This window comes from Artemia franciscana, chromosome 7 (genome assembly GCF_032884065.1).
Source record: "Artemia franciscana chromosome 7, ASM3288406v1, whole genome shotgun sequence".
In the NCBI taxonomy this organism is placed as follows: Eukaryota; Metazoa; Arthropoda; class Branchiopoda; order Anostraca; family Artemiidae; genus Artemia; species Artemia franciscana.
Window position 1 is genome coordinate 19,971,044 of NC_088869.1, and position 20,425 is coordinate 19,991,468.

Sequence of the window (20,425 nt, forward strand, 5' to 3'; positions counted from 1 at the left end):
AATTTTTACCTCTTTTGATTTTTATTCTGTCTATCTTTTTTCAGTACATAAATACCCTACATCTAGAGATTCCGTAGGTGTCACCTATTGATACGTCTGGAGCACTATCAAAGATACATTTTGGCCAAGGCCTGTTTTTGAACTAATATCCAAAAGTAACCATACCGAAGTCTCTAGAATCCTGTGTTCATGTAGTAACTTTAAGAGAGACCGTACGTTTCAACAACTAACAGAAAGGACACAAAATAACTTTAACACAAAATAAAAGGGAATACGACTCTCAGTAAAAGTTATGAACTGGAACCTTTTTCATGTGCTCTATAATAGGATATTTGGTATAACCCAAGAACATAGCTAGGAAATTTTGTTAGGGAGGAGAGGCAGAATGTTCTAATGAATCAGTGTGATGGTAATAAATTAAGGAACTTTAAACTTTTTAAGAAGTAGTAATATCTTTGCTAAAAATAACTTGGTTTTAAAAAATACTTGAATACAAGGGGAAGGAGCAAATTTATGCCGACTTATTTTCAAAGTAAAGATTTCTATTGCCCTTTTATTTTCGGGGTTTGCCTTAGCTCTCCCTGGCCCCCACTTGGTGTCAAGTGCTAAACCCCATCATCTTGTTCGATCTGAAAAATATTTATAATTTCAGAGAATGTTGAATTTTTGAGAAATTACAAAAAAACATATTTCAGATCGTGTGGTTAATAGAGACGCTCAGAGAATTACAATCCATTTAATTATGGTAATTTTCACGGAAGAGGGTAAAATAAATTCTCTAAGCTCATATGAGAGCGCAAGAAGTTATCCAGTTGAAATTTACTTCAAAATCAGAAATTTACTTCAAAATCTCAGATATTTGTTATTTAGCATAATTGGTCAATTCTGTCTTAAATACATTTTCGGAAATAATGCTCTTTGATTATATACTGTCTAACTGTTTTACAATGACTATGTAACACGGCTATAATTTTGCCCTTTGTTATAGATGGGGCTAAATCCATTCAAAACCTGAAATTTAAATCGATATTTTTTCTTCTGCTGGTCAATACCGAAAATTCTGTGCATCATATTCATAATTCTTTTTTATTTTTATACTCTGAATGCTCTATATTAGTCCTACCTTAAAAGATACTTTTTCTGTTTTATACCCTTCATTTTGTCTCAGTTCAGAAATGCTATGTCCCAAGCTTAGTCCTTAAAGCATCATCTGAGTGATTCAAGACTGTAAATCCAAGTTTACAACCATCTTTGGCACTTTCTGGAGGGCCTTCAGGCAGTATATGCCAGGGAAAAATCTAAAGGGAACAAAAATAATTCTCTTGTCATACCTAGGGAAGAGAAAACGGGGAAATGTTTGAAAACAGTCGTAAAGGAGCTGGTAATTTTAATATATGGTTTTTATAAACTGTCTAAAAGGTGAAAATAGGAAAAAGGGAAGGGGAAAAGGGTGACAAGAAAAAAATATTTAAAAGGTAAAAAGGATAAGGTTAATGGTTGAAATATGTACCAACTGAGAGGAGTATGGAATGTCCATAAAAAAAAATAATGTGAAAGATCCCTTTTCTCAGACAAACGCCCGTTTAGACCCCCCCCCCTAATAAGAATTTTCTTATTATCTTTATCCGTGAATTTTGGACATATTAAATCTACGCATAGAAATGATATTGAACACTGTCAAAGATGGGGAATTTAGCCTTATGGAAAAATGTTACTTGTCGTAATATGGGGAAATTTATGGAGTTATTTCCTTTTGAATTAGATGCGAAGTTATTGTTTTTGTATTTTAAAAGTTAGAAGAATGAGGCAACTGCTTGAAAATTATTCTAAGAGAAAGACAACTGCGGGGTTAAACATACCTCCACATAGGGAATTGAGGAGAATCTGTGCAGGATCAAAGGCTCTCTTTTTTTGTGTATGTGTTATTTTTTATTTTTTTTTTAGCTTCACTCCATATTTATATGATTTTGTTATTCGAAGAATAGGAACAAACCCAAGCAAAGCATATTTGTTTGTCATTTGAATTTTTCGCTGCAAAAAAAAAAATGTATATTTAAACCATGTATAGCTGCAAAGGCTGGAAGTATTGAATATATGAGCAAAAAAAACATTATATATATATATATATATATATATATATATATATATATATATATATATATATATATATATATATATATATATATATAAAAAAATTAATTATAAAAAAATCAGTTTATAAAAAAAAATCAGTTTGGAATGTTTTTTCGTTTCTTTGTAACATTTTACCTGCAACATAGCTTAGACTGAAAATCAATAAACTTGTTTTGAGACAATCTTCAATTTCTTATGTTTTATACTAATGGTGTGAACTTTGTATCGGGGAGCGGTTGTCAATCCTTTTGATATGAACTAAAGAAAAGTATTTTCATGAATTTCTTAGAAAATGTCTCCTCTCTGGTCTATGTTTTACTAATTTGGAATTTTGAGAGGTAAGTCATGCCTCATACCCCCGAATGATGTCCATGATTCCTGTCAACATTCAAGTCTTTTTCCGTAAGGCTCTGTTCAACTACTAGTCATTCTTCCAGTGTTATAATAGCACAATAACACTATAGCTATGAAAAAACAACTATCGTCTCTACTACTCAGTATGCCAAAAGACATTTGCAAATTTAGTCGTGCAAATCAGATTATTTTTCTTTTGACCAAAATAAGTACTCGAGTCAGTATTTATTCATGCGTATAAATCTAGATTAAAAAGTTTTAAACTATTTCAGAACGACTAAAAGCAACTAATTTACAAAAAAAAAATAAAAAAATAAAAAAAAAATTTTGAATAGTCGAACCACAGAGAATTTACATGAAAAAAATAATGTAAATTACAAATTATTCGTAACTTCTCTGGTTTAAAATTTCACTCAGCAGAACGAGCAGATGCAATATACGTTTTTCTTCTTTTTATAGGCTTAAAACTTCACACAGAAAATAATCAGGTTTAAAAAAGGGCGGGGTTATTATCCTTGCTCTCTGGTATAGGCTTAAGGAATATAACGATCATCTTATAAAACTACGTCACAGATGTAAACCAACGGAATTGGAGCACAATTTTGCCAAGGAATTACGTATTTTCTTTGTTCGAAACTTAGACTTTAAAGTTTGGATTTGAAAAGAAGTGATGAATAAAGTTCAGTCTTACAAAATCGTAGCAAATTGTAGACTAAACAGTAGTATCCTTTATTTTCAGCCATCCCTTATTTCCTCTCCTGGCCCTAATATTTGAGAAGTGTGAATTAGCAACATGTACGCCGCGTGACCCTGGCGTTGCGGGGGGTGATGTTTGCTCTTCAGAGTCTTTCAACGAGGATATTGCAGTATTTTCTAAACAGGTAAGTACATATTTGAGAATTTGTTTGTTGTTTTTTCCTCATAGCAAGCATAAATTAAATCCATCTAGAATGTGTAATAACTTACTCTCTCCCTATCGATTAATATTTTTCAGGCATACAAGTAGGTTGGAGTGGAGGGGGGCTTTTGATTCATGCTCCTCTCTTTCTGTTCATATATTTCAAGTTTGTTCGTATAATTCGTTGACTTTTTTGCGGTTTTATCAAAGTTATGTTTCGTCAAATTACCCCCCCCCTCAAGAAAAAAAAAATCATGCTATATGCATGATCTTGTTGTTTATCTTTTTTTTTTCGCCCTGGCGAAAGGTTTTTCGCCATCTTGTCGTTTACCTCTTCTTTTTTCGCCAAGTATTTTCTAGTTGCTTTTTGGGGGTACCAAGTTTGACGACATGCATTAAGATCGACGAACAATAAAATAACATAGCCAAATTTTAAGAGGGTCCAAACCCTCTCCAGAATCTCAAAAGTTGCATACATATGCGACTATTTGGCATCGGGCCCAAGGGCTCAATAATGACCTTCCCCTTATTCGGATTCTATAAATAAGGGTGATCCCTCTCCAATTCACTCTATCTACATTCATGATTAAATGGATGGATTTATTCAAGAATTAACAACAATAAAAGAAAAATACGCCCTCATATTCCCCTTGCAAGGTGATATGGTTGGTAATGCAGGGAAAAAAGAACACACTAAAAACACACACACACAAGTATAAAGGAAGTATAACCACAGACGAAAGCACTGATTGGCTCCTCCGCCCCTGGAAAATTAACGATTTATATGAAGTGCAATTTTTTTTATAATATAACAAGATATAAGAAGATCTCACCTTACTGACAAAACGATTTTGTTTCAACCTTCTACTTAAAAAAAAATAGTGTAGGCAGGACCGTACCCTGGATTTTAATTCGGAGGGGAGATACCAAGGGAATCTTTGTTTTGGGGTTGGGGAAGCAGTTTACTTCCCATGGAATTTGTCTTACAATCTCAAATAAGCGTTTAGTTTCTTATAAGAAATAGTTTGTTTACCTTCATTTTCACGCCCAATTCAAGAGTCGGAGAAATTTTTCGGGGGTGGGGGCCTCAAAGTTCCACCCTGGATATGGCCCTATGCATAAGTTCATACTTCCAGAAAAAAAAATGCTGGTGGCGCATTGGGTTCAGATTTACAAATTAGCTAACCCCTCGCAGGTCAAGCCATTATACAAGCTCCTTCAAGAATTTTTTAAGGTATCAGCTGATTTTAAAAGCTGAAACCTCATTTTAAGGCTTTGAAATTTTTGGAAGGTATTGGCTCATTTTAAAAGCCAAAAGCTATTTGAAAGGAAACTGATGAAAAATTCAAATCGCATTGTTATGTTCTAGCGATAGGAAACAATGAAGGCATCCTCATTTACATAATAAAGACAGACAGCGTCCTAATGCAAGAGAGATTCTTATCTTATAAATACTGACTTAACAACAATGCGTCGGAAAAAAAAATTTGCCAAACTTCAGAAAAAGAACAACAAAAGGCGTCAATAACTGTGTTAGCATTAATGCAATTTTGTACTATAAAATGAACGTGTTGAAAATAAGAGAAACTGCAAAGCGAAACTATGGTAGTCTCTATCATTAGTGCCCGTATGAAATCTTCGATGGGGTGGAGGGATTATTTTCTAGTGGATGGGCTTAATTTAGTACCATAAAAGGAAAATGCTGAAAATAAAGGGCCTTATTATAACCTCTATCATGTGTGAATTCTCGAGGGGGTTGGGAGCGGAAGAAAAAATTCTAGAAGAGAGGCCTAAGGTTTGATGGAATAGACTTTTGTCTAGAAAACTGTTAGATTTTTTTTTGAAAATTACATTTTGCACCTTTTTGTATATGTGGAAACGTGAAGAAGGACAGAACCTCTAAGGTTCGTTTTTAGGCCCAAATTTTCAGCTCTATTTTGGATCCTTTGGGCTGATCTTCGGAGAAATTTCCCCTCCCTCTCCGTGTATAGCCCATCTATTATAGTTCATTGATAATATAAGTTAATTAATCGATAGGTTTTGCATTTTTGCACATAGAGTGGATAAGAGAAATTTGGTCCCTCCCCTGCCCCTCCAACGATCGCTCGGAGGTTACGTCTTAAAAAACGGTGTGAAGACGTTAACTATGTGAAAATAAAGATGGTTCAGAAAAGAGTATTTTCTTTTGTAGCTCCCTTGGATTACCATTGAAGGTACCTCTAAAATTTTACCAGAGTGAACCTATTGTCACTATTCAATTGGGGAGGGTATCTGCTCTGCCAGGTCTTTTAATCCCCTAGATTTTGGAAAATCCCTTGTTTATGGGCTATTTTCTTTGAAAAATGCCTGTTTTGCATGTTTACTGAAAAGAACTGACAGATTTACCCCCACAAGGTTTTGAAAAATATATTTCGACCCTCCCTCTAAACCAGTGGTTCCTAACCGATTTTGGGCCATGCCCACCAAGCATTTCTAAAATCCTGATCCCCCTGTCGATATTTAAATTTGGTATAGGAAAATTTTATACTACTGAAAAATAATATCTGAATACAATACCTTTTATACTTCGTATTGTGTCATTGCCATGCTGTCATATATCTTTATGGCTCTTTAAATGCATATAAATGGGACATCATTCACATTTTAAAGCTCTATAGTTTAGTTAGCCGAAGGCCACTCCCTGCCCAGGACCCACCAAAATTTTGTCATGCCCCATCAGTCGGGCCTGTGCCCCGCGTTAGAAATCATGGCTCTAAATTTCTGTGAATTAACGCCACTGGTCGTGGGATCTCCTTCAAATAATTCATATTTTGAAGTTTCTATTTTTCCCATAATTTTATACAATTTCCCATAATGTAATTTTTTGTTTTCCAGTTCCCCCACAAAAAAACTGTGTTTGTTTCATTTGTTCATTTATGCACAGAGGAATCCTTGCGGACGTTGTAAAGAAATATCCAATTTGTCTAAATTTTCTTTTTAGTCCCAAGCCTTCATCACGTTGACGCTTTCTGCAGTATTTGTTCCGTTAAGTCATTATATCTCAGTAATCAACCTTCTATGACAATTGTGACGAAAAGTAAGCTTTCCAACCTGTCAAGAGAGCCATTCTAACGTTTAAGTTGGTCAGACCCCAGTAAAAATAAACTCTGCGCCCACAGGACATGCTCAAGACGGGAGATATACTCCAGGTGTCTGCTAAAGCCTCGTGGTGATTCTTAATAACAAAATTCAAACAAACATCCACCGGTGGGAATGGATGAATTATCTTGGAGAAGGAAATTGCCCAATATCCAGTATTTATTAATATTGTTTTAAATATGGAAAAGATGAAGCCATAGTCTGGAATAAGGCCGTTATCTTAGAAAAGGAAATATATATTCATCATTTATTAATGTTTGCTCCAAAATTTTTAGGGGTGTAGGCTGATGCCATAACCCCGAGGAGGCTCTGATGCTGAACTATTCACTTATAGAGCACTATTTTAAAATTCTTCCATTTTGTAGGACAAATACATTTTCAATTCTTGAATGTTAGGCCTACTTCCCAAAAACGTACGAAGTTTCTTTCACAGAGAGGAGGGGTATAATTTCGTAAGACGACAAAATCAGCAAATCACATTTAGAATAGAAGCAATTGTCGGGGGATCATAAAAATCGCTAGAACACAAGGGATGTCGAAACATTTTGAACTCTTATTGTTGTGCACAGGAATTTTTATGTACTAGCTTAAATTTCGTTCTATATTCTTCGTAAAATTTGCAATTTTGTTTCTTCAATAGTTCTCCCTAAAGTGTCTTTCAAGACTTTTCAGCCCCCGAAAAAAAAAATCCTGTTTGTGCCCCTACTCCGCCTGCAAAATAAAAGAAAAACCAATTGGACAACGTTAATAAAACGATAATAAACATGGCCAGCAATATTTATAGTTAACCCTGAATTTTTGGTTTTAGGTTTGTCTTTAGAACAGTTCGGTTGATTTAGAAAAATTTGATGAGAGGAGTCAAAATTATTTTCAAAATCTAGGAGTATGACAAATTCGTCGTTTTTTAAAGATTTTTATTTAATTTTCTTTAACGAAGATACCCAAAAAGACATTCTTCAATGGAAATCCAAATAAATCTAATTCGTTACATAAATTGAAATCTCAATGAGCCATTTCAAAATGACCATTCATTAAAAAAAAAATCATTCATTCATATAAAAAACCATTCATTTAAAAAAGTTGCGAGTCTTTGGCGCGAAATAGACGTTCGCCACCAAGACAGCATTACGACCGAATCGCAATCGCACTAACTTTTTTGACATATTGCTTTCTTTTGACCACCCAGTTTTGTGAAAATCTTAACAAATTCATTACCAAATTTCAACGCGCATTTACTGAGACACCATCGCCATACGGTTCCATATTTCAACCCATTGAAAATTTTACAAGTTAACTAATAAACCCTTAAAAGTCCTTAGCGTATCATATTCAGACACAAAAAACGAGCTGAAATGCAATAAAGTTCAGACCATTTATATCCCTAAACGGTAGAGCCATCATTGTTTGAAGCTTAGGGTCCATTGATATATTTATGAGCCATTCTGAGGGACAGAATAACTTAAAGCAAGAAGCACCCACAGAGCTCGTAAACGACAAAATTACTAGGTTGGTACTGAACTTTTACCCATGTAAAAAGATTAAGGACAGTTTCTTGGTCAAATGGTATAGCTTGTTAATTAAAGAACCTATGTAAGTATCTAGCTATAAGGATTTTATTTTAGTCTTGTTAGCCAAAAGAAGCAGGGGCATATACAGGGGGGACTCGGGGCCCGGCCAACACAAAATTCCAAAATGTCTGGGCACTAAGGCCGTATCCAGGGGGATAGGGTGTTTGAACCACCCCCGAAATGTTTGTCCAACTCATAAAAACATAATAAAAATAAACATAAATTTCATCCGTCCTTAATCTGCAAGAAAATAATCAATTAACTCCTATGCTTGTAAACGAAAAAATTACTAGTTTTCTAGGGATTCTATATATATATATATATATATATATATATATATATATATATATAATCTGCTTATCCAGGGATAAGTTTTTTCAGGGGGGGGAGATCTTTTACTTATTTCAATATCAGCTTATCCCAACTATAGAAGCGTTTGCTCATTTCATAAAAAGACTACATGATTCATTTTATTAATTCTGGTTGCAATTTAGTTTCTAGAATTTTTCTAATAAATCTGAATACTGATTTTGTTTACATGTAGGCTATGTTTCGTACCGGCTTTACTTGTATACTCATATATTTTTTTGTATATGGCTTATAAGCTTTGAAATACAATTTTACTATTGTTGTTATGAAAGGTTACATTGCCTGCTTTTTTAGTTACAAATTCTCATGGGCGCTCATAAGGGGCGGCAGGGGGCCGTCAGCCCCCCTGGCTGACTTACTGTTCCTTATAATTTTTTTTTCTTTGAGATTTCTATTACACAACATTGCAAGTCCGATTAGACGAGGCAAGCCCCTCTTCCCTCTAAAATTCAGCTTATTGGTGCCCATGCAACTTCTGGTAACTAATTACTCGAAACAAATTTTAAAATACAGTTATTATTTATTTATTTTTTTACACAAAATACATTTTAATATCTTATTTTCTTTACTTTCCGTGAGTTATAAAAAAGGTATAAAAGGTAAAGGATTGCGGCTCTTGACCCTTAAGGTCCGAACCGGTGGTGCTGATCTCCGTCTCAAGGCTCCGTCATCCAGGAAGTGCAATGGGAGGATGAGGGCCAGCCATTCTGTGCTTTTGCACACCCTTCCTGTTTACCTTCCCCAGATCTCTCCAATACCCATTTAGAGCTGGGTTGACTCTGGCTGAGGTTACAGAGTCACACCACTGACCCCGTCCCAAACCAAATAATTGGGTACACTAGGATTCGAACCCTCGCCCTCTCGGACAAAGGATCCTAAATCCAGCACACCAATCCACTCAAATTCATGAGCTATAACTCGAAAGAAATTTTAATAGTTGAAATAACTGTTTTAATCATTGCTCCCAATCCGTTTAAGTGGAATGTAAAAATGAAAATGAAGGAAAGGAAAGATCAATTTGACGAATTGTGGTAAATTCTAAACTGTATTCGAAAGCTAACATTCTGTTTATGTGATACTTTGGTCAGATTAGAAGTCTAAAATGCTATCCAAGGGTTGGGGTGGCTCGTTAAGTTGTGTAAAGGTATATCTTGTTATTAATGGGAATATATCCCGTTTCTTACTATTTAACAGGGGGATGCAAGTTCAAATGCCATTTGCAAGAGATAGGAGCCATTAATTTTCATAGGAGGCCCTTGAACAATGATTTTTGCGAATTTTGTGTCCTCAATTTTTCCACAATTTGCTTATTTTTTTGTTGTTTTGACAAATTCGAACCCCCAAATTTACCCTACCATAAGAAACGATATATATATGTGTTTGAATACTTGCATACAGAGAAAATAAATGTTGTCGGTACCAAGCCTAAAGGCCCTATTTGACTCACACTTTTCAAATAATTGCTAAAAACCCTTTGCTAAGATATTTTATAAGGGAAGGTTAGTAGGTCAAAGTAGCATTGAACATACACTGGTCTGATGATTTTCCCTTTGAGAACAGCTTAGCATATTGTTTTTGCAATTACCTATAAAGTATGAAACTATCAGATACAATCTTTGGACATAAATGACCGAGGGGTCACTGTCTCTTAGAAATCATGTACACCAGGTAGCGTGTGCCAAGTGCGGCGGGACTATGCAAAGCTTTTAGGAAGTATGCCAAGCATTTCGGGGGGTCGGGCCAAGCGTGGCGAAACTGTGGGGCACTCGTGGTGTTCCGAGAGGCGGGAAGCCAGTGCCCCTTCGTCTATGAAAATTTCCTGAGTGTCCGTTTGCTTTGTAAACATAAGCCTTTAGTTTTTTTCTCTCAATTTTATTAAAAGTCGTATCTTCAAATAGCTTAATTCATTATAAATCATCTAGTGAAATTATTTGGATGGTAATAGAAACTGTTCAGATAAACAGAGTTGATTATCATTGAAAAATAAATATTTGTACTTGCCAATTTCTTAAGTGAAAACAATGTGAAGATAAGAATGTTCAAGATCCATTTTTATGAGATATTCCTAACTGCAATGTTTGTCTGAATTCCAAATATTTTCGTAAAAGTTGAATATTACGAATAAATTTTTGTAGAAAAATAGAAGCCAGAAAGGAAGAAAATAGCCCTACGAGTCTCCTTAAATAAAACTTATGGAAATAAGCTATGGTCAAAATTTAAGATGTTTTCTGGGTATTGGTACCAATACTCTATTATTAATATTATTTTATTATGATTATTGTTTTATAGAATAGTAGCAATAGTTTTTTTACAGCCTTTAAATACCCGTATAAAATCTCAATTAAAAAATATAAAAAATAGTACATTAAAAGAATTTTATTAGTCATTTCACTCACACCTGTTGAACCCACGCGCGAGGGGAGATGCGAGAGCCTCCCCGAGGCTACCCCTAAAGATTATCACAAAAAACTGATACTATGCCGTTTTGACCACCACACCCCCCCCGCTCCCGAAAATTCTTCTTTTGTATAATTCCATCTATCTTAGAAATGTCCAGGCTCTAGAATTGTGCTTTTGACGGGTACACTGATGCGATGGAAGTGTGTCGATTTTTATCGCTTGCCTAGTCGTTGCTCATTTCAAATCGATGCGTCTAATGGCTTGAAAAGAATGAAAATTGAACCTACTGCATTGAATAGAATTCGTATTTCTCACCACATAAACTCCATTCTCTTAATCACAATAGTAGAAACATTTTCCTTGGAGGGGAATGACTATCCCTAAGTATATCCGGCTTATACGAACTTGGGAATTAGGAAAAGGGATGGAAACAAATGCCTAACAAATATTTAGTAGCACCAATTTTCAAGGATCCCGGTAGAAACTTTTCTAGGGAGCAGCATGGGTTTTGAAGGTTATAGAGAAAATAGTGACAGTACATTTTAGGTTTTACGCATTTTTGTTTGGAAAAGCTGCCATATTCACTCTTGGCTCTTTGAAATGAAAATGATGGTCTCCTGAGATGATAAAAATATGAAAATTTTTAGGTTCAACTGTTAGATTTCAAAAGCTGCAAAATAAAATCACTAATTACGGGGTTTGTACCTGGTATGTACCCTGGGGGAATCAGTGCCTGAGCCCCCACCCCCCCAAAATCATAAATTCCTCGAAATTCTCTGCGCGTCTTGATAAAACTATCAATTAAAATTTGTATTTTTTTGCGTTAGTTCAAGAAAATATTTTTTTAGTATCCCCTTCCCACGAAAATAACTCCTGGTTTGGAATTTTGGTTTATGTATGGGAGGATATTGCTATGCAAACTTAATCACTGTCTAAGTGTTCTAATTGTTCACACTTTTTACTGGATTTGTGCAAATTGTCTTGAGATGGGGATAGGGTTGGTTCTCAAGAGACTGCTGAAATCCCTGTCATAATCTTCAAGAGCCAAAAAAAATGATGAACACAAGCGATGGAGAGGGAAATTTTCAGTTCAAGGGGCTTATGGGCTACTGATTTTAGTTTATAGATGTGGGCAATGTTCCTATACGTGTGAATTTTTCTTGAAATATCGTAATTTTCTTATTATCTTTTTTAGAATAGCATCGTTACAGTCATCGCATTCTTCCTTATGGCAAATGCATGTGATATTTTCCATTTTCACTCCTGCTTCGGAAATTTTAAACTATAAGGTTTAATAGATCTTCTCAAAATATATGACGTGGAACGAGGGGGGTATGGCTTGGGGGGGTATGGGTTGCTGAATTCTAATGTAATGGGGACGGCGGTATTGCTGCGAAAGAAAAACTGTTTGAATATCCTAATTGCAGATATTTTAATGTGTTTATGCAAAATATGCGTTGGGAGTGGGGGTCCTCATTAGAAAGCTGTGCTCTATGTTTATCTCTCAAACTACAACTTAGAGCTAAGTAAAATTAATAGCAAATATATGTGATGGAGACCCATATAAAAAAGCCACAGGTGCGGTAGATATTACTCATAAAACATTTTAGTTTTTATTTTATCTTTTTACTGGATTGTCTTTTAAACGAGAAAGATTCTTCTTTAGCCTCCAAGATACTAATACCACATTGAGGAAAAAGAGATGTATCGCATTTTAGAATAAATACTTCTATCCTTATAACCAAACTAATACTGAAAACGTTTGAACAAGCTATCCAGTGGTATAAATCTGAGCTTTTTCAAAAATGTATTTCAACACCGTTTAAATTACAGTAAGCAAATCATGAACCTACAGAATTGATAACCAAGCAACAAAATACGCCAGATCACCCCGTTGTCAGTTCCTTATTAGAACTTTGGTTAGGATCTACTCGGAAAAATTGACGCTGAGACAAAGCCCTGTAATTTAAGAAACACCCTTAAATCGTTTTAGACCCCTTGAGTAAAAAAAAAATTAGTATATGACGGTGATTTTTCTTCCCGCTTGACATCTGGAAATGATAATGTCTTTGAAATTTCTTTAAATTTCCCATGCAGAAGTGGAAGTGAAAAATATCACATGCATTTTATCCCGGGAGGAATGCGATGTCTGTATAATGGTGCTATTCTAAGAACACACTGGAGGTGAACAGTCTAGTATTAAGTTGCATACTCTCTAGTAAGTAGCCTTACTTATGGCAGATAGAATGTCTAACAGCTTCCATAAGGTCAATACTTTCAAGCTTCCATTTTATATCTAATTTAGCCGTAATATATATGTGTTACTGTGATTATTCGAAATCTTGTTAATGTTGACATTTACCGGTGAATGTTCGAAATTCTCTTTTATCTGTTTGGATTCAATTAGCTTTAAAAATCAGGTTTTTAAGTCTTTTGCAAGCTATGATGGTAAAATTTAAAGTTAGTTACCTTGGATTATGTTAGTTTAGGATAGGTTAGGCTGAATTTGATTCTAAATATCAGAAATGGGTTGAAAACCTGACCTAAGCTGACCCAACTTGACCTCACCTAACCAAACCTAATTTATTCTAATCTAACCTGTCATCATCAAACCTTGCATTTATTGAAAAAGTTGACTGGCAACGCTGACTAAATCCAAGGAGAAAAAAAAGCTACATTCACCAATTTGCGGACATTCACGGTAACACACACACACACACACACACACACACACACATATATATATATATATATATATATATATATATATATATATATATATATATATATATATATATATATATATATATATATATATATATATATATATATATATATATATATATATATATATGTATATAGAAGTGTTAAAGAAGCCAATAATCATGAGGGATTTAAAGCTCTTGATCCCCCTCCTTCCAAAGAAAAACTGAAAAATGTAGAAGCATTATTGGAATATGTTTTGAATTTTTAGAAACTGGAAACTTCCTGAAAGACCCACACCTGAAGGGTCCTGTGTGTACGCGAAGAAGCTGATTTTCAGGATTTGGATGGGGGGTTACCGGTTATGGAACATGGTTTTATATATCCAGTGCAGAACCAATGAAGTAAACATTTTCTTTTGACGTTTGTTTTATTTGGAGGAAAGTCGCTAAATTCTTCATATCCTAGAGGCTACGCCACTGGAGGGACCTTCTTTTACAGTATCATTGCCTTTGCTAATTTCATTGAGCGGCTCCTCACTTTGAAAGACTGTGCACAACAAGTGGCGCGCATACCACATAGCAGAAGCATACCACACGTGGCGCAAAGAGACAGGGCGGCGTGGAAGTGTGTCCCGTCTGGAGGATAAAATGCTCCTCTGAGATTTGTACCAGATACTGGAGGTTGGACAACCTCTTGACTCTTATGTTGTATATTACGATTCAATGCGTATTATCGTCATGTTCTGGTGCTTACTCCAATAATTTGTTTACCATTCTTGTCATATCCTCGAAAATTATTTCTTGTAAACTATGGAGTCAAATTTTCTTTTTCGCTTTTTGGGTAGGCTTATGACTACCCTCAAGAGTCGCCACCCGTTAGAGACCCCTGGTGCAGCCCACCGCGTTTAGGGAAAATCTCTTTTCACCTGAGAATCCTCTTTGGTATAAATTCCACCTGAATTCCACTAAAAATGGTCCATTGTTCTGTCTCTTTCAATTACCAAGGACTTTACTTTGAAAGTTATACCTTAGAAGCCCCCCTGTAGTCACCTAGGTTTAATTTTTTAACTTCGAAATATTTTACAACTAGACAGACCTCGGGGGGTTTACGGACCTGCCTGTTGATCTGCTACCTGTAGTCTAGCGTAATGGTTTTCAAGAAATTGCCCAAATAAACTGTCCCTTTGGTTACGAATTTGCATGAATTTTCTCTCTTAAATCAAGTTTATTAGTAGTTGAGTTAATTGCTGTTTTCTTTAAGGATATCCTCTCAATCCCACATGTACAAAAATCCCTCTGCTTCCTTCAAGATTGCCCGGGAGGATTTTGCGGTAAAATTGAAAAATTGTGTCCTAAAAATGTTTCTTTACTCCCCGGGAAGCATCTTCTGACACCCCCCCTCCTTTGAGTCGAACCCATATGCATCCATATTGATAACGCTAAAATGTGTTTGATATACCCTAGAGCCAAGGCTGTATGAGGAGGGGGGGAGCTACCGTGCTTGAACCTCCCTCCCTCTGAAATTTTGTTGACTCGCAAAAAAGTAACAAAGATATATATAAACAAATTTTTGTTGTATTCTTAAAAGTTTTGTTGCAAAACAACCCCCATTCCCTTAGGAGTGTACTGTTCTTACACTAGACACCATTTTTTTGTAACTCAAACTATTTGACTTATCAGCTAAGCAATTCATATTTAATTACATTGACTCTGATTAAGAGTGCTGCTGCAGTGCATTGACGTTATTTCGCGAAATCCTAGGTGGGGGGGGGGCAGATTTGGAGTCAATTATCCCTTGTCAAGTGAAAATGGCAGTAAAAAAGGAAAATGAGCCATATAGGACCATAAAGGCAAAGATATACTAAAATATCGATATGTTCTGTGGATGCTTGAATTATGTAGGCACATCTTAGTTTTGACAAGATTTTTGAAGGTGCTAAATTTCAGCTGGGGTGCGGAATCGGGTCTGGGGAGCAGATGGCCCCTGACCTATAGCAGCGCCTGCTGCAGTGCCGCTGATCGTTAAAACTGATATAAAAGTTTTGTTTATTTTGAAAATAAAAGAATTTGAACACTTAAAGAAAAGCTACAGAAAAATTGTTTTTTTTTTTAGTTAACAAATAAGCGGGAGTTGTCTGGTGCAACCCAAGCGAAATAGCTGGCTGTTGCTTAAAACCTAATGTAGCTAAAAAATATATATATACTGCAAAAAATTCCGGTTGTCTGGTGCAATCCAAACGAAGTAGCTGGCTGCTGCTTAAAACCTAATGTACTAAAAAAAAAATCTGGTTGTCTGGTGCAATCCAAGCGAAATAGCTGGCTGTTGCTTAAAACCTAATGTAGCTAAAAAAAATTCTGGTGCAAAAAATTCGGGTTGTCTGGTGCAAAAAATTCGGGTTGTCTGGTGCAATCCAAACGAAGTAGCTGGCTGCTGCATAAAACCTAATGTAGCTTTAAAAAATTCTGGTGCAAAAATTCTGGTTGTCTGGTGCAATCCAAACGAAGTAGCTGGCGGCTGCTTAAAACCTGATGTAGCTTAAAAAAAAAATTCTGGTGCGAAAAATTCTGGTTGTCTGATGCAATCCAAACGAAATAGCTGGCTCCTGCTTAAAACCTAAGGTAACTAAAAAATTATGAAAGACTGTGCCAAGCTTCCTTGACTGATTTTGTTTTTTCAATTATTTATTAATATAAATAACGTCATGCACAAATCTTGTCTTGTATCGCAATCAGAAAACGTATATGAAGAAGCATTAAAATTTTCAGTTTAAAATAGTATTAACCGGAAGATCAAAGAAATTTAAGTCCTCCATCCCTTGAAATAAATGCAAGATATAAAATAAAATAATCGGCATCGTTTTCAAAAAATTCAAAAAGATATGAAAAGGGTTCCAACTTTAAGTTTTTCGTTGTCTTAGATAACTATTTTATGCCTTTCTCATTTTTTTCAATTTTTTCGTCAGAAAATTGAAACTAAGTCCTAATTTGAAATATTTTTTGTAATCTATTTTCTCCTTTAAGGAAAGCCCAGCCAGCAAACTGGAATTTGATAGTTGAGCACACATGCTAGAGAAATCAAATACAAATATTTAGAAATAAAGATAAGATTGATGAAGTTTAAAGAATCACAAATATAACTATTATTTGACTATCTTGTCTGTGTCAACCATGTATTTTACCAATTCAATAGATCTGTTAATTTGTAGGAATAATTTTTTTAAAGCTAAGATTTGTTTATTTGATAATAAAAAACAGCAAAAAATGCACGAAAAAGGAAATTCAGATATAAATTACAACCATATAATCATCGTTTGTCCGTATTAATGAACAGCACATAACTTGATTCATAGACAGTATTGGGCAACACTGTCTACCAGTTTCTGGAATATTCATTAGTTATCCAACCCCCCTCCCCCATTCGACCAAAGAATTGAAGGAAAGCAGTTGTGGCCGACAAAAAAGAATTTATTTTGGTCCACCGAATTCAAACAACAGGGCAATTCTTGTGTCTACATCAGCAAGTTGTTTTCAGAATAAATCTAAAATATCCATCCCCCTTTAAAATTCTCCGTTGGTCATTCTTAATTTCTTTACTGTGCTTTCGTCAAGATGTGTTTTTTGGTCGATTTTGATCTGCAAAACTCAGTGCCAAGACACCATAAATCTTTATAACAAGACGTAAAGGAGGTCCATAAAACGATAAATTCTTATGGCACTCATTTGAATCAGCTAACGTCCTCAACTGCCTCGAGGAAGTTGTGTTTTCAGCAGCAGAAAAAAGGAACTTCAGAGAAGAACGGTTCAGAAAATGTTGGTTGTCCAAAATCAAAAGACACTATGTATAGGCTACTCTTCAGATTTAAGCTTCGGGGCTCAAAAGATTTCAGGAGCCTGCATTCAGTTTCAAAGGGGATTGCAAAAGCTTAAGCAATGTTTTTTTCTTCCGTAAAAGTGTCTACAGTACAAAATCTTCTACTCCTTTTTCAGGGGCATCAAGTGGAAGGGGGAGGGGGAATAGCCCCTAAGAATTTGAAAAACACTTTAACATATTTTCACTAAAAATAGTAAAAAAAAACTTTCCCTCCATATGTTTTTGTGAATTGGAACCCTATCTTTGTTAAATTTTGGTCTTTACATGGTTGTCATTGATAATTTTTCAATGTCCCAAGCTTGCTGGCCGAAAATCTTAAGATTTGAAAAAGAATCCCAGAATATTAAATTCATTTTTTTTAAGGGTTATGTTTTACAGAAATACTTCTAGTAACATCATAAGCTCAGGACTGATATCCCAAAATCTTGAGAATGGTCCCAAGGAGTGGGAGCTGTGCTTCGAGGGGACAGGAGGGATACTGGCCCCCCTCTGTTGATACCCATGGTTATTGCGATGCATGAACTGTATGAGCTTTCTGGCCCCCTGTTTCTATTGGTAATGTTTCGAAATTTGCAGATGTGTTCATCTCGATATATTATTGTTCAAAATTTTATGTGCCATGGTATTCCACCATTTCTTCTTGGTTTCCAGTGATACCAATTCTTGAAAATACGGAGTGGGTAGGGGGAAGGCAAAATTTATTTTCAAAATATGGGGGAGGGGTTGTATTTTTTATTATCGTTTTTTCAAAGGAATACTGAAATTATGTATTTTTTTTAATGAAAATACAGAAACAAAATGTTTTTCAAAATCGAGGGGATAAGGATTAAAATATCTAGAGATGTGATTGCCCACAGTGTGTTCTCCTACGCCACTTGATGCCCATGCTACTTGCTTTAAGCTGCAATTGGTTGAGCATGGTTTTTGAAAGGGAAAGGGTTTTAAGTTTCTTTATTATTGTCTTAGTAATAGTCTTAATACAATATTTCAGTCTTTTATTTGTCGTGTTGGTCATTGTGATGATGATCTAGCAGTATTTAATCACTTTCCTTCATTTGTATATTTTTATTTTCAGATTAGGCAAGAAAAACCATATTATTTGGCGGACCCCGAAGTTGATAGTCTGGTCAGTATACTTTTTTCTTTTTCTTTCTTTCTTTTATTTTTCTTTTATTTTCGGCATAAATATATAATTTCAAACGCTCTTTAAGTTGTCCTGAATTTTCCTGATGGCAAGTTTTAGCTTTTGTAGAAGGCGAAAGCAGAGCTCTACGTTCTCTTAGGCGAAGTAAGGGATGACGCCTATGGTTGAAACCACATTAGTGGTCCAAATATGCAAAAAAGAGAAATAGTGAGAAAATTATATTGTCCTTTTTGCTTTTCTGGTTTACCAAATTATTGAATTTAAAAAAATTGAAATTACATGTAACTATTTCCTCTAAAAAATATTGACTTTTTTAGTGGGATTACCCCTTCCGGACTGTATCCAGGATTTATTTTTCAAGGGGGTGAGTGTACAAAAAAATGCCACAAAAATTTGCCTATATGTATTTGTTACTTATAGACGAATCTGGCACTTTTTTTGGGGGGGGGGCTCAAGCCAGTTGACCCTCCTGGATGCAGCCCTTTCCTCTACTCCCTTTAAATGAGCTGGATCCCCTCCTATGTGACATCAGGATACGCCCCTTTACATGTAATAACTCGATGAATCAGTAATTTGAAACGTAGGACTGTTGTTAAATTCCTATTCCTTGTTCTAACACCTGTAAAAACTTAAAATGAATTTCTATGTTTAAATCTATTTTTGTAATTACCATTTGTGAGGATTATAACACCGTAGAACCCTTATTTTTCGAAGCCAGTATTTGACGAACAGCTGTCTCGTTTGAAAGAGAATCCACCCCAAGTCAGGTCATTAGGGTTCAGCATCCGGGACTTGAAAATAGGGTCGTGGTCAGACAAAGTCGAGGAATGCAAAGCCGTAATTAACTGCAGATATATTCAGTGTTTTATATTCAGAAACGCTGGGGGAGATGTTTATGCGATGTGTGGAAACTGCAGTGACATCAATTTTGGGTCGAATTATTGAAGTATTTAGATTTTTCTGCTGTATTTAAACGGGGAGTTTGTTCATGCTTTACGGTTTTGCTTATTTAATTTATTTATTAGTTTTAATTTTAAAAAATAATTTATTAACTTATCTGTATCATTTATTTGTTTTATTTTGTCGTTACTTCTGTTAACATAGAGTTGAGGGAAATTTGTAAATCAGTAAGATGAAGCTCGTACCCAGGGACTTTTTTCATGGGTAGTTCAAACTATTTAACGGAGGCTACACAGTTTTTTCCAAGCTTATATAAATAACGAAATTAAATTTAAATGTGATCGGTTACTTATTTAACATTACACAAATAGGTTATTTACGACATAGATTCAACATGCTATTGCAAGTTTAAAATAGATCTTGTTATTATCATTTTTATTTTATTAATCTTATTATTTGGCATTTATCATCTTGTCGCAATTAAGTTTTTTAAAACTAAATAGCTGTTTGCGATGAAAAATAGTATTTAAGTCGTATGGAATAAACAGACTATCTAAAATAGATTAAAACAACTAATGACTAATTAAAACAATATCCCTTCACTCAAGCCCACACACTGACACGGTTGGTGACAGGGGGCGCATCTCTTAAAATAACTACAAAAATATGCGTTAAAGAGAATTTAAATTTTTGCTAATTATGAAAAGAGGAAGATTTTCATGCGGTCATATCAGAAGTCCTGTGGCCTATTTGCTTGATGTTACAAGCATTTCATTGGTTACTTGAATTTCATTTAGATGGTCATCTTTGCCAATATATAAATTATTGCCGTCTGACAAATAAATATACTTCTCATTTTGTCACTTAAAAAGACAGAACGACCAGTATTCTTAAGCTTGTAGCTGCAATAGTTCACGGCCAGGGTTGCCGCATGTGTCTTGTTGA

General features: G+C 35.0%; 1 protein-coding gene across 2 annotated transcripts in view; it reads left to right on the forward strand.

The window, feature by feature from the left end:
• LOC136028960 (homeobox protein homothorax-like) overlaps positions 1 to 20,425 on the forward strand; it is a 199,741-nt gene that overhangs the window by 12,416 nt on the left and 166,900 nt on the right. For both annotated transcript variants that reach the window (XM_065706955.1, XM_065706956.1), the window contains exons 3-4: positions 3,227 to 3,368; positions 18,512 to 18,562. In XM_065706955.1, coding sequence (XP_065563027.1) covers positions 3,227 to 3,368; positions 18,512 to 18,562 — 193 coding nt within the window. The remainder of the gene's footprint in view (positions 1 to 3,226; positions 3,369 to 18,511; positions 18,563 to 20,425) is intronic.